Source organism: Rutilus rutilus (assembly GCF_951802725.1).
Source record: "Rutilus rutilus genome assembly, chromosome: 2".
Taxonomy (NCBI): domain Eukaryota; kingdom Metazoa; phylum Chordata; class Actinopteri; order Cypriniformes; family Leuciscidae; genus Rutilus; species Rutilus rutilus.
Window position 1 is genome coordinate 57,069,812 of NC_140210.1, and position 16,063 is coordinate 57,085,874.

General features: G+C 39.4%; 1 protein-coding gene across 2 annotated transcripts; it reads left to right on the forward strand.

Annotated features, from left to right (window-relative positions):
• Nucleotides 1–1,228: 1,228 nt before the first annotated feature.
• On the forward strand, nt 1,229–15,880 carry LOC311286387 (uncharacterized protein). Of its 2 annotated transcripts, none has more exons than XM_084402590.1 (4): nt 1,229–1,378; nt 2,105–2,272; nt 2,478–2,841; nt 14,532–15,880. In XM_084402590.1, the coding sequence occupies exons 2-4, from the start codon at nt 2,105–2,107 to the stop codon at nt 15,527–15,529; spliced, it is 1,530 nt and encodes a 509-aa protein (XP_084258716.1). In that variant the 5' UTR covers nt 1,229–1,378; the 3' UTR covers nt 15,530–15,880. The 2 variants fall into 2 exon arrangements, with proteins under 2 accessions (XP_084258716.1, XP_084258717.1); XM_084402591.1 differs by having other exon boundaries at nt 1,376–1,541.
• Nucleotides 15,881–16,063: the final 183 nt, after the last annotated feature.

Here is a 16,063-nt window from a genome sequence, read left to right on the forward strand (position 1 = left end):
CAAGAGCACAACTAAAGCAAACGCTAACCACCATCATGGTGACTTTAAAATGCAAAATATGATTTCATTAAACCGGAAATTAAATAAAGTAAATCTGGTTAGTGTAAGTGAAGCTGGTAATAAGTGTACGGCCATGCGTTTCACCTTTTTGTTTGGCAAAATGACTTATTATCAAACTCTTGACGTCAAATTGACATCAACACTTTGACGTCAATATGACTTTCATTTTTGACCTATTACGTGACCTAATTTTGACATCAATTTGATGTCATATTGATGTTAAATTGACATCAAATGCCCACTGGGATGTCTTTTCATCAGTAAATCTGGATAAAGGACTCCTTGAGCTCATCCTGAAACTGTACATTGAGCTCTTTCTGCCAGTAGGAGGCAGTGTCACATTGAGCTTGTGGATTGAGAGAGTAGAGATGGATTGAACCAAACTCTGTAAATGAAGTTGTGCTGGACAGAATAGAACAATGATTGTATCTTAAACTTGAGATTGATTGAACTTGACCTGTTAAAAAGCCTCAAAATAGTATCTATGAGTTCCTGGATTTCATAACGCTGATAAACATATTTTAAGTGTTGAAAATGGCTCAATGATGATTGTAAGGCAATTGCACCATTTTTTCCATTGTTGGATGGTTTTCATTGGGATAAGTTTTATTTAATCAAGAAAGAGCCAGGTTTTCCTTTCACACAATGTTATTAATTTTTAATTTCATGTGTTTTCCCAGGTCATTTGTGCCACCATGTCAGGATGTTTGCTGCAAAGAAATACATCCTCTGGATGGAACATTTTATTTTATTTTTTATTTTTTTGAGGCAGCTAACTTCTCTTTAATGTGCAGGCTGATAGTTTTATTTATTTAGCATAGGCCTATTGGTCTCATGTTAACAAAAAACAGCTTCTTTTAGCAGTAATACTAACTCTAAAAACATGGCAGTACCACATCAGGGCAATGAATTATTTACCACAGTTCATGTTTAGAGAGCAGAACTGATTCAGACACAGAAATACAATAATACACGATACGGAAACATTAGGAAATCAAGTGGTGTCGTGAACATGACAAATCAAGAACAAAAATAACAGCTAGAAACTTACATCGTGGTCATCAAATGAACAATTTTACTTTTACCATAGAGAGAAACATAAACATCGTGTTCTAGCTGGCGGTATTTTCACGTTCATAGCAGCACCACAGGAATTCAAGCTTGTTTTTGATTGAGATAACGAGATTAGAAAGTTTGCTGTAGACACGATATCTACTGACTAGCGTTTCTTCCTGAAACCTGTAGGAGTCGCTGTGACGCTCTTCAGTCCGCCGGTAAAACCACTGAAGAAGAGGAAGCCTGGCGCGCTCAGACTGAGGTGTGTTGTTTTTAACTGTGTGTGTGATTGTTGATTTTCTGTCTGTAGTGTTGTAATGTGCGTTAAATTAAAAAAAAATGTTAGCATTTATCATAAAAAAAAAAAAAACGAATTAACCATGATTTTACCACAGTAACCATAGTAAAGGGTATTTGTAATAATAGTAAGTATATTTGTAACGTTAGTTATAAACACACATTAGCCTTTGCTTACTACAGTAGCTGTGTTTTAACTGTGATATTTGTAATAAAACCATAGTCAACACGTTTAATTTTAAATGCTGGACACTTAAATGATGCTTAGAAACGAGTACAAGTATCACATTATCTGTGTTTAAATCCAGAAGCTAAATTTAAGTTTTAGATAATGATGATAATGTATCATAATGATATTCTTATGATAATGAATTTAAACATAAACACGCTTAAACATATTTATTTTATATCTGTAATTAATATCTACCTGTGTAATAATATTCTCAGAAACTGCAATAATTTTCTTATTCTGTGTAGTTCTGTTCTCTTTCATTATCATTAGTCATTTTGAGTTTAAATCAGTGTAAGTTCATTATAATTCAATTCACATTTACTTGTATAGCGCTTTTCACAATCACAATACACATCGTTTCAAAGCAGCTTTACAGAAAATGCTTGAGTCCACATTACAACTTAGATTGATATAAATGTGGATAAATGTGTCTTGTAATAATGATATGTTTGTCTTCAGATGTTGACCATGAGAGCGCAGATGGATGTGATCTGCTGTAAATCAGTAGGAACTGATCTGTCCATGCTGGATATTGAGGATTTCATCACTGAAATCTGTCAGCTGAAGAAAGAGGTGGCGTCACTGGAGGCAAAGCTGAGAGAAAGAGGAGACAAACCCAACAGAGAGGTTTGAGCAGCTCATCATTTCATCCTTCAGCTCAATCAAACCAAAGCTTTGTTAGCTTCTCACTTCTTATGCACATCTCAAATTAAGCCAGCAGCAAAATATGCAGACAAATAACCAATATACCCACTAGAGATAACTGCTGAGTAATGAGGCTAATATCAACAGGTTGTTGTTTATTTGTGTTGATCTATGATGTGTTTGTCAGGATCTGGAGAAGGCTTCAGTGTGTGTGACTGATGGGACAGAAGCTCAGGATTCAGTCTGGAGATCCAGAGACACACAGGACTCAGAGCTCAGCCTCACTTTACTGTGTTATACTGACGCTCAGGATCATGGATCCGCTGATCAAACCTCTGACTGTAACGCCGGAGAACAGCAGATGAAGATGTGCTCCGTCAAACTGGAGGACTGTAGGAACCTGATAGAGAGACGAGGAGAAGAAACCACAGCAGAGGAACAACAACAGAGCCATGAGGAGGAGGAGGATAATGAAGGAAATGATGTTGAGGATGAAGAAAATGAGGATGAGGATAATCGAAATGATGACAATGATGATTTTATTCCTTCAGGTATGTATCTTCCATTTATGATCTTTTGTTATAGTAAATCATAGTCAGAATGTGTGTAAACATTTAGTTGTGCTCCTAAATCAGCATGTGCAGACATTAGTTACTGTGAACTGACGTGTTGAAAACACTGTATCATGAGCTGCATCACAATTTCACATTTATCTTTCATTTTTAAGCTCTAGAAGTTATAGAAAAATATAGACAGATATTATAGAATTTCATGATGTTAAGTGCATGATTCATTAAATCTAATTGTGTTCATTTTAAGTTAGACATTTTGGTACCACTTTACAATAAGGTTCCATTAGTTAACACAGATATACTGTACGTTCTTTGCCAATTACAGTGTAAACTACAAGCTCAATTTAACAACACAAGCACATATTAAATATATTGCCATTATTATTGTATAAATATATTTGTTTATATTGAATGTGTTTGAATATTTAACTAGTATCCGCACTGGGACTTTTCATTGTTTGTATTACTCCACTTGCCTGTGTTTGCGCAACTTGCATCATTAAGCCAGTAGGTGGAGACAAGTGACTGTCTCTATCAGTGAGCAATTGAACCATTAATTGAACAGATTAGTCCAAAAACATTTATTAATTTAGGAAAGAAACAAGTTGCTGAAACTGATCTTTGATGGTCATACTACTTGCTCATGCCTCTAGACACAGAAGGATTGCATTGGCGTTTGATTGAAATTTAACATCTATGCAAACTAATCCTTGAAACTTTTCTCATTTAAGGCCATTCCTGTTTGGAATATGTGATTGTGTATTGTCAACAATAAGCAGAAACGTCCTGCATCTCCATTTTGTTGTGTATTGTCAACAATAAGCAGAAACGTCCTGCATCTCCATTTTGTAGTGTGGATCATTCATTGTGACATTTAAACTGATTCTCATGTTTAAGAATCTTGTTTTCTGCTTGATAAATAATTTATGCTACTGCCCACTGACATGATTTTAAAGCTACTTTTTTATTTGGCCTTCAAACACTTTAAAAGGCACGTGCTGATTGGGAAAATCTAAATTTTCTATTGACTCTATTAACATGACTTACCATTAATAAAGCATTTAATAATATAATAATAATTTATTAATGGTAAGTCATGTTAATAAAGAGTCAAATGTACAAATGTTTGTAACATCAGTTAATGTTGAAATAGTGATTTTTTTAAAAAAGAACATTTTGATTTTCCCGATCTGCACATGTGCCTTTTAAAGTGTTTGTCTTTAAAGTGTAAAAGTAGCTTTAAAAGCATGTCAATGGGCAGGTAAACAAATTAAATAACATACAATAATACATATACACCGCATAAAACATCAACATGTCCAGGAATGTAAGATTTACAAAATCAGTATATAAAAACAAATTATTTACTACACAGTCATCAGTGGTTGCTGATTTGTTTTGATAGTAGCCAGTACTTAAGCTTGGTTTTAAAAATTGTGAAGCTATCAATGTTTCGGATGTTTATGGGTATGGAATTCCATACCCCTCCTTGAACTGCCACCTTACCGTGGTGGAGGGGTTTGAGTACCCGAATAACCCTAGTAGCTATGTTGTCCGGGGCTATTTGCCCCTGGAAGGGTCTCCCAAGGCAAACAGGTCCTAGGTGACGGGTCAGACTAAGAGCGGTTCAAAAACCTCTTATGATGGACTTAACCCTCTGAGGTTGGCAATCACGCCGGCGTGATCTGCTCGCTTTTTTCCTTATCAGTTGAATTGAGACTCGAAATACTCTTTTGACTTTGATTTTACAAACAATTTTCATACATCAATCGATTCTGTTAAACGTGTATTATTTTTGTGTATACTCACAATAAAAACAAAGTGTTGTGCTTTTTGCCAAATAAAGAAAAATAAACACGAAGCAAGTTCTGCCTTCTCTCTGTCAGTGTAGTCCATTCTGAAACGCGTCCGAAACTGAACAATAACTCAGCGAATACTCAGTCAATCAGGCATACAGACACACAGGCATGAAGCTTGAATTCTCTTCTTTTAAATGAAGTAATTTATATAAAAAACAAATATTCTCAGTTCATGTAATCTGTAAGAAAAGAGCGAGATGTCAGTCATTCTCATCTCATCTAATTATTTTTAATGTGAGAGCATCCACGGAGAGCGCGCGCTATTCAAACGCAAATGACTGAGGCAATCCACGCAAACCTGTGAACGCCCCCATATCAGCTCGAGAAAACACAAGTTTAATCAGATCATTGTACTTGTTTAACTTACACCGTCTCGCAGCGCTGTGAGGAATAATAATAATGGAAAATGTACCTCAGAAGTGCAGGAATTTCGAGGAGCAAGGGATCCGACTGAGCTGAGGAATACTGTAGTGTTTTTTTTTCCTTCTCAAGTGAATCGCGTTTCTGTGTGTGAATGAATGAACGGCAGAGTTGCGCGCTTTTTACCACAGCTCGCAAAAAGACAGTTTAAATTTAAATCGCGTTTATGTGTGTGAATGAATGATGATGTTTTAGCAAACTGTATTGCTATACTGAGATGAGTAAAAATCGACTGAAATATGTTGAAATAAAATGTAGGCTATTTGTATAAGCAATGTATTAAACTGCAAATTAACATTTATATGCCCTAATATTTCATAAAAACAACGTTACAGTCAGACAAAATATGAAAGACAACATTTTGTTGACTAGATTTGGGTACAGTTTTTACTGTAGAATATACTGCTACATCAAATAAGCTTTTGTTTAGCAATTTCTGCTCATATGTTATATATATATATATATATATATATATATATATATATATATATATATATATATATATATATATATATATATAAATAAATAAAGTAAAAATAAAGTCATCAACTAAGATGTTAGCTGTTCCAATTTTGGCTATATTCAAACTAATGAATACATATGATAAAATGTAGGCCTATAATATTTTTTTACAAAGAAAGAGTACACTTGAAATATTGTTGAAATTGTAATTATTGTTGTAATTGTAACCTTTTTAATAAAATAGCAAAACATATTTACAAGATGTAAGCAAAATCTTAAATGGTCAATATAAGTCTTCTTCTAAATATATCTTTTGTCCTTGCATTCATTCTTGGCTCAGTCAGTGTCACACCTGAATGAATGACTCATTATGCAGAGTCATTACGCATAATGGGTAGGACTTTGTATTCTTAGGTGTAAACCACTCCTCGTTCACGCCCCCCTCGCATATTGGCTTTCCAAGCAAAACCTGTCTTACACAATTTAAATCAATGTATTGTTTTATGTGAACGATAAAGCAAGACTATTTTCACATAATTTTGAAGCCAGAACTTGAAGCGACAACATCCATTAGTCAAAAGTCTTGTGGACATATTTAGTATGAGTTTTGTGGTCAACTCAGCAACTTTCATTTTTATTTTTTTCAATAACCACGCATAAACATTATTTTCTTAAAAATACAAACATCTACATACATGATGCTCACATATTATGGTAGCCCTGTTTGTGCTATATAGAGTGAATTTACTCCTTTGCCATTATCATGTTTATAAATAACTGAAAAAAGCACAAATGTCAGGGCATGTCAAAACATCCCAAGGGCCCCAAAAACACCTTAGACCCCAGAGGGTTAAATCGAGGACCGTGACAGCGCCTGGCATGGCGCAGCAGGGGCCACACCCTGGAGCCAGGCCTGGGATTGGGGCTCGTATGGGAGCGCCTGGTGGCCGGGCCGCCCCCATGGGGTCCGGCCGGGCTCAGCCCGAAGGAGCGATGTGGGGACACCTTCCCGTGGGCCCACCACTTGCAGGAGGGACCATAAGGGGTCGGTACTTAGTGGATCGGGCGGCAGTCGAAGGCGGGAGCCTCGACAACCCAATCCCTGGACACGGAAACTAGCTTTAGGGACGTGGAACGTCACCTCGCTGGCGGGGAAGGAGCCTGAGATTGTGTGGGAGGTTGAGAGGTACCGACTAGAGATCGGGATCACCTCCACGCACTGCTTGGGTTCTGGAACCACATTCATGGAGAGAGGATGGACTCTTTTCCACTCTGGAGTAGCCCATGGTGAGTGGCGGTGGGCTGGTGTGGGGTTGCTTATAGCCCCCCCAGCTCAGCCGCCATGTGTTGGAGTTCACCCCGGTGAACAAGAGGGTCGCTTCCCTGCGCCTTCGGGTCGGGGATAGGTCTCTGACTATTGTGTGCGTCCAATGGCCAAACGGCAGTGCAGAGTACCCGGCCTTCTTGGGGTCTCTGGAAGGGGTGCTGGAAAGTCCTCTGACTGGGGACTCCGTCATTCTACTGGGGGACTTCAACGCCCACGTGGGCAGCGACAGTGACACCTGGAGAAGCGTGATTGGGACCCCTTGATCTGAACCCGAGCTGTGTTCTGTTTTTGGATTTCTGTGCTAGTTACAGCTTGTCCATAATAAACAACATGTCCAAGCATAAGGGTGTCCATCAGTGCACGTGGCATCAGGACGCCCTAGGCCGAAGGTTGATGGTCAACTTTGTGGTCGTTTCATCCGACCTCCAGGTGAAGAGAGGGGCGGAGCTGTCAACTGATCACCACCTGGTGGTGAGTTGGATCCGATGGCAGGGGAGGAAGCTGGACAGACTCGGCAGACCCAAACATACTGTAAGGGTCTGCTGGGAACGTTTGGCTAAGTCTCCTGTCAGAGAGCTTCGGCGGAGCTTTGACCGGATCCCGAGGGAGACTGGAGACATGGAGTCCGAGTGGACCATGTTCTCCTCCTCCATTGTCAACACGGCCGCTCGGTGCTGTGGCCGTAAGGTCTCTGGTGCCTGACGAGGCGGCAATCCCCGAACCCAGTGGTGGACATCGGAAGTAAGGGATGCCGTCAAGCTGAAGGAGGAGTCCTATCGGGCCTGGCTGGCTTGTGGGACTCCTGAAGCAGCTGACTGGTACTGGCAGGCCAAGCGGACTGCAGCCCTGGTGGTTGTGGAGGCAAAAAAATGGCTTGGGAGGAGTTCGGTGAGGCCATGGAGAAGGACTACCGACTGGCCTCTAAGAGATTCTGGCAAAGCCTCCGGTGCTTCAGGAGAGGGAAGCAGTGCCCTACCAATGCTGTTTACAGTGGAGTTTGGCAGCTGTTGACCCCAACTGGGGATGTCATTGGATTGTGGAAGGAATACTTCGAGGATCTCCTCAATCCCGCCCAACACGTCTTCCATTGAGGAAGCAGAGGCTAAGGGCTCAGGGATGGACTCGTCCATCACCCAAGCTGAAGTCACCGAGGTAGTTAAGAAGCTCCTCGGTGGCAAGGCACCAGGGGTGGATGAGATCCGCCCTGAGTACCTCAAGTCTCTGGATGTTGTGGGGCTGTCTTGGCTGACACACATCTGTACAGCAAACCCCTGTACAGCAAAAGCAGTCGTTGGTGGCCTGGTTTACTGGTCGAAAAAGTTCAAACTTAGCTTGGCCGAAGCTCTCTGACAGGAGACTTAGCCAAACGTTCCCAGCAGACCCTTACAGTATGTTTGGGTCTGCCGAGTCTGTCCAGCTTCCTCCCCTGCCATCGGATCCAACTCACCACCAGGTGGTGATCAGTTGACAGCTCCGCCCCTCTCTTCACCTGGAGGTCGGCCTCTAAGAGATTCTGGCAAAGCCTCCGGTGCTTCAGGAGAGGGAAGCAGTGCCCTACCAATGCTGTTTACAGTGGAGTTTGGCAGCTGTTGACCCCAACTTGGGGATGTTATTGGATTGTGGAAGGAATACTTCGAGGATCTCCTCAATCCCGCCCGACACGTCTTCCATCGAGGAAGCAGAGGCTAAGGGCTCAGGGATGGACTCGTCCATCACCCAAGCTGAAGTCACCGAGGTAGTTAAGAAGCTCCTCGGTGGCAAGGCACCAGGGGTGGATGAGATCCGCCCTGAATACCACAAGTCTCTGGATGTTGTGGGGCTGTCTTGGCTGACACACATCTGTACAGCAAACCCCTGTACAGCAAAAGCAGTCGTTGGTGGCCTGGTTTACTGGTCGAAAAAGTTCAAACTTTCTTTTAGTCGTCATTCTATTTAATTGTTCTTTATGTATACAGCCATTCAGGTTAAGAATAGTGTTTTGTAGAGTTGCTATCGGACTTACAGATCGATTGTCGCTTCCTTGATGCAATTCAGGGGCATTTACAAACTGAGGTGTATCCGGTAAAAATGGCTATCGTTCAACTTTGCAGACTGGTCCCAGATTTGAATGAACGTCACCTGCCAGTAGTATCGTAATTAGCCACAGTAGCTAGTTAGTTCGTCCAATTCGCGAACTAATGACTCCTTTGAACCGATTAATTTTAATGAATGGTTAAAACAACTGATCTTTCCAACAGTGAACTCAGGAGATGTCTGGGTAACACTTTACAATAAGGTTCTATTTATTACATAAATTACATAAATACAGTTTGCTTACTGAAGCTTAAGCTTTAAAATAAATATAACCACTTGTTTTTTTGAAAAGCATATGACTAAATTTTTCCACACAGTGCTATCAAGAATCAATAAGAGAATCGTTAAAGAATCGGATCGATAAGCAGACTCGTCAGTGGCATTGATATTGATACAATCTTATCAATTCCCATCCCTAGTTAGTCATGTTAATAAAGAGTCTACAAATGTTAACACATCAGTTAATGTTGAAATAGTGTACACTTTACAATAATGTTCACAAAATCCATTAATAAATACTTTGCTGAATGCAAGTAATGATAGTAAAGCACATATAAACATGAACAACATGTTTTCCCGCTAGTTTCCACTGTAGAATTATTTTTACCGAAAGCCCAAATCAATGCTTAATTATTAAATAATGTTGATAAGGTACACAACAGCATTTTTACCCTTAGGGGTTGATGTGGATTTAGAAATGTTCATCCTTAGAGCCAGCCCTGATTGGCTGCTTGAATCTCAATTTAAAAGAACGTCCAGTTCGCGGTCTTTCTTTCTTTTGCCCATCGGTGGAGAAGAAGTCATAGCACGGTTACTCATGGTTCTTACAGGGCTTTCAACCGAGGAGGTCCTTCAAAAAATATCAGAAGCAGGCATAGAAGTAACCGACGTCGAGATGAAAGGAGATTAAATGGACAAATGACACTTATTCAGTTGATGATAATTTATATATGTGACACCCACGAGGGCCAAATAAAAAAGAGAAAAAAACAGATATATCACCAAAGACAATAAGTTGTAGAAAAATACAAAATTCTTTATTAAACAATACCATAAAATTATTCAGGACATGAACTGATTCAGCTGACAGGGGGAGCAATTTCTTAATTTGTCCAACTAGGAATACAAAGAAACCTGAGCTACCTATACAGGGGACACTTCACTGCATTCTGTGAAAACCACAGCAAACCCTCATAAGCCCTTCACTACAAACGGGAGTATGTGATACACGTTCACAATTAGTAACCACACAAATCAACCCACAAGACCTATAAGGGCTCTATTAAATTGTACTCCCAGTTCTCCACCGTTCACGATGGGAAACTACCCCCTGCTGCTTGATCAAGGGTGAAGAGCAGTTTACATTAAATACATAATTTAAAGAAAAAAAAGACAAAAAAATAGATAGATAAACAATTCCACTAGCCAGCGACAAATCAACCAATACATTAAACAAAAACCATAAACAAAAAACAACCACACATAAAGCTGGCTAGGAAATTAATTACCACAAATAAGTCAGGGAGCAGTCAATTTCACAATTGTCACATAAAACCAAACAAACATAAGACACAACAAAAAAACAATATAAGAGAACAGCGACAAGCAATCAACATCCAACACCCTATAATAAAATAGAATATTTTTCATGAGTGTCAGTCACATCCAAATAACAAACAAAAAACTTAAAATTAATAACCATACCTTTAAGGTGCACAGCCAGACAAATACATGGTGGTCCTGAATTTATTCCATCAGGCAAACCGTTCTAAACCGTTCTGTAATTACCATAATTACAAACTTATACCCACATGTAGGGGTGGGAGATATTGACAGAAATTAATATCTCAATATTTTTTTCCAATATCTCGATATCGATATTCAGATGATATTTTTGCCATCCTTCAAAGAAATGTGTGCAAACTGGCAAAGAAGGTCCAGTTGGTCTTTTGACTTGCTGCATTTGACCTATTATTGTAGGCTATAGAAAAAAAACAATAAAGGAGCTAACTAAACAGAATCTGAGGCAGCCCCTACTTTTTCCATTTACAAAAAAAAAAACAATAAAAAAAAAAAACGGAACTAGGCACCTCTTGCAACAGTGATTATTAAATCAAACAACAATGTTGTTGATGATAAATTCAAAGTAAAAAAATATATATATTTTCAAAACGCTATAAATCCATCCATTTTTCCCCCTAAACGTTATAAATCCATCTATTTTTTTCCCAAAGATTTATGGTTGGTCTTTCAAAAAAAGTCTTTTGTCTTTTATTTTTCGTGTTTGCATTTATGAGGAAAAAAACTAAATTAAGTGACAGTTCTCCATTATGGACGTGAGTGCTCTGAAAGCGGCACTAAAAGACTTTCAAACTTTCATAGAGACCTCAAAACAGAAAGCACAAAGCCTTTCTTTAAAACGAATTTCGCTTTGTATTAATTGTATCTTAATTTTAATACATTTTTCATTAACCAATTTCCTGGATTTAATACATAAAAAGTAAATATAGGCTAGCAATCACAATATAAGGTGCTTGAACTGGAGATTATATCATCATGAAACGTAGCCTACTCGCCTCACAGGCCTAAAAAATGTGAAATATATTTACAGAAAGCTGGTTCTAAACAAAACCATCCAAAACAAAATAAAACTATGTAGCCTAATAAATGTGCATTTCTCCGGTGCGTTCACTAGCCTACTGCGAAGATCACGAGTCAATAGACTATATCGTCAACTTCATCTTTGCAGCCGACACAGAAATTAATTAATTAGTTAACAATTCAAATGTCTTATTGCAATATTTTACATATTCATAATCATTACTTTTGCTGGTTCTTTGAGGCAGCTTTTTAGGTTTATGGCGTTTTAGAAAAGAGCTCTTCACGTACAAACACCATTTCACCAAGGCACAGCGGCCCTTCAGCACATAAGAACAAAAAGATAAAAAGCACGGACTTACTAATTATGAAACTTTGATGTGGTTGAACAGGTGAAACTGTCACAAATTCCTCTGCAACTCAAACCTTCTCAGTACGAGTTATGAAGGAAGAAAACAGCATTACAGTTTTCAGCGCGTCATCCTCTGATTGCTGTGTTGTGACTGAAAAAGTGCGTGCAGGAGCACATGCGCAAAACGTAGGTTTGTAAAATGTCCTTTTGTAAAATGACATATGATAAAATAAAAATAATTCATATATCATTTTAAAAACGGTTTTGCGCATGTGGTTCTGCGCGCACTATTTCGAATTTACGTATGAATGTGCGTTTTTGACGACGCGGGACCATGGGCTGGGCCACTCGGAGGTTGCTTCCGGGAATAGTACTGCCCTACAGTATTAAAAATCGCTACATATAATTGTTTAGAATATAGTGTGCGTTATTTGTTTTCTCTTTAACTTCTTTCAGCTCTTTTCATGTTTGGGGGGTCAGATTGTACAAATTATGAAATATTCGATATCCCAATTTTGCATATCGTCCAGACAACAATTTGGATATTATCGTCTAAACGATATATCTCCCACCTCTACCCACATGATGCATTAATGGATTCCAATACCCTCAATTAAAAAAATAATTAAATCTATACTGGTGCTGGTGACTGCATCAGTACAATAAAAAGATCCCTTGTAATAGTACACCAAAAAAATACAGGTTTACCTTCAATTGAGAGAAAGAAGTACACCACAGGACACCCAGTCCCACAGGGCTACTAGCCAAATGGCTAACTGGTGCTACAAGGACCCCGGCTGCCTTTCCATATTGCCTGTCCTTTCAATTTGGCCACCCTATCAGCAATCTGTAATGGGATTGGTAGTTGCTTCTCCTACTTACATTGCTACATATATCACAGTTAGACATTGTGTTTAAAATGAAACTGTTGGAAAATGTGGAATTGAAAAGGATTTAATAAATTCTGATTTTAATTCAGTGTGTGTGTGTGTGTGTAATATATACACTCACCTAAAGGATTATTAGGAACACCTGTTCAATTTCTCATTAATGCAATTATCTAATCAACCAATCACATGGCAGTTGCTTCAATGCATTTAGGGGTGTGGTCCTGGTCAAGACAATCTCCTGAACTCCAAACTTAATGTCAGAATGGGAAAGAAAGGTGATTTAAGCAATTTTGAGCGTGGCATGGTTGTTGGTGCCAGACGGGCCGGTCTGAGTATTTCACAATCTGCTCAATTACTGGGATTTTCATGCACAACCATTTCTAGGGTTTACAAAGAATGGTGTGAAAAGGGAAAAACATCCAGTATGCGGCAGTCCTGTGGGCGAAAATGCCTTGTTGATTTTAGAGGTCAGAGGAGAATGGGCCAACTGATTCAAGCTGATAGAAGAGCAACTTTGACTGAAATAACCACTCGTTACAACTGAGGTATGCAGCAAAGCATTTGTGAAGCCACAACATGCACAACCTTGAGGCGGATGGGCTACAACAGCAGTAGACCCCACCAGGTACCACTCATCTCCACTACAAATAGGAAAAAGAGGCTACAATTTGCACAAGCTCACCAAAATTGGACAGTTGAAGACTGGAAAAATGTTGCCTGGTCTGATGAGTCTCGATTTCTGTTGAGACATTCAGATGGTAGAGTCAGAATTTGGCGTAAACAGAATGAGAACATGGATCCATCATGCCTTGTTACCACTGTGCAGGCTGGTGGTGGTGGTGTGGGGGATGTTTTCTTGGCACACTTTAGGCCCCTTAGTGCCAATTGGGCATCGTTTAAATGCCACGGCCTACCTGAGCATTGTTTCTGACCATGTCCATCCCTTTATGACCACCATGTACCCATCCTCTGATGGCTACTTCCAGCAGGATAATGCACCATGTCACAAAGCTCGAATCATTTCAAATTGGTTTCTTGAACATGACAATGAGTTCACTGTACTAAAATGGCCCCCACAGTCACCAGATCTCAACCCAATAGAGCATCTTTGGGATGTGGTGGAATGGGAGCTTCGTGCCCTGGATGTGCATCCCACAAATCTCCATCAACTGCAAGATGCTATCCTATCAATATGGGCCAACATTTCTAAAGAATGCTTTCAGCACCTTGTTGAATCAATGCCACGTAGAATTAAGGCAGTTCTGAAGGCGAAAGGGGGTCAAACACAGTATTAGTATGGTGTTCCTAATAATCCTTTAGGTGAGTGTGTGTGTGTGTATATATATATATATATATATATATATATTATTTTTTTTTATTTATTTTTTTTTTTTTCTGAGAGTGTAGTGTCAACTGCTACATAAACTAATGTATATATGTACAGTAAGTTAACCTTACAAAACAGTAAAGCTTTTCACAGGCATTGTTCAAGGTTAGTTCATGTTAACTAATGTTAACTAATTGTGCTGTTAATGTGCATTAGTATATGTGTGAGTTAACATAAACAAAGATTAACTAATGCTGAACAGGGGCGTTGTTCATGGTTAGTTCATGTTAACTAATGCATTAACTAATGGAACCTTATTGTATAGTGTTACCAACATTTTAATGCTTTTTTTTATTTTCAGATGTGAATGGCGATTCAACCTCGACATCAAAAGAGCAGCTGAAGGTCAAGAGTTTCTCCTGCGTCACCTGTGGGAAAACATTGAGCTCACTGGGATATTTAGCGAGACATGAGAGGACACACACAGAACAGAAAAGCTTCTCCTGCAAGAGATGCAACATCAGCTTTCCTACCTTAGAAGAGAAGAGACGTCATTCAAAAGAGCACAGCGGGAAGAAGGAGTTTCGCTGTGAACAGTGCGGGAAGGATTTTTTCACCACTACATCTAGTATGACAGTTCATATGAAGACACACAATAGCGAAAAGACTTTCCACTGCAGCGAGTGCGACAAGTATTTCAGGAACAAAAAATCTCTTTGTGTTCACAAGCGGATGCACACGGGGGAAAAGCCGTACAAGTGCCCTCACTGCGAGAAGAGTTACAGCCACAAATGCCATCTGATGATCCATGTGCGCGTTCACACCAACGAGAGGCCGTACCAGTGCAGCGAATGTGGGAAAACCTTCACAAACTCAACCTGTCTAAAGTCACACCAGAAAATGCACTCTCAGGAGAAACCGTATCAGTGTTCACACTGCGATAGAAGTTTCCGTCAAAAATCTCAATTGACTTTGCATGAGAGGACTCACACCGGAGAGAAACCGTACCTGTGCTCCTACTGCGGGAGGAGCTTCTTTAATCCGACTCATTTTGGAGTTCATCTGAGAGTTCACACTGGAGAAAGACCGTATCACTGTAGCGTTTGTGGGAAGAGTTTCGCTATAAAGTTTATCCTAAAAAATCACCAGCGGATTCATACAGGAGAAAGACCGTTCAAGTGTTCTCAGTGTGACAAGACGTTTGCTCGGTTAGACGTCCTGAAGACTCATGAGCGAGTTCATACAGGAGAGAAGCCTTACCGCTGCTCCATCTGTGACGAGAGATTTGCTTATTCAGGTCGTTTTCTGACCCACCAGAAGAAACACGCTAAAGAACAAACTGCTCCTGAATCATCATAGTGTCTTTTCATCAGTAAATCTGGATAAAGGACTCATTGAGCTCATCCTGAAACTGTACATTCAGCCAGTAGGAGGCAGTGTCACATTGCGCTTTCATGTGGTTTGAGAGAGTTAGAGATGGATTGAACCAAACTATGCAAATGAAGTTGTTCGACAGAATAGAAAAATGATTGTATATTGAACTTGACCTATTAAAATGCCTCAAGATAGTATCTATGAGTTCCTGGATTCATAACGCTGATAAACATGTTTTAAATGTTAAAAGTGGCTCAATGATGATTGTATTTGTTCCATTGTTGGATGATTTTAATTTAATTTAATTTAAATTAAAAAAATAAGTTTTATTTCATCACGAAAGAGCCATGGTGTTCTTTTCACACAATGTTACTAATTTTCAATGTCATGTGTTTTCCCAGAGCGTTTGTGCCACCACATTACACACGTCACTTGAAGAGAGTTACAGACCTGTCTCTCTCCTACCATTCATAGCGAAAACACTTGAACGAGTTGCTTTCAACCAAGTATCATCTTCCT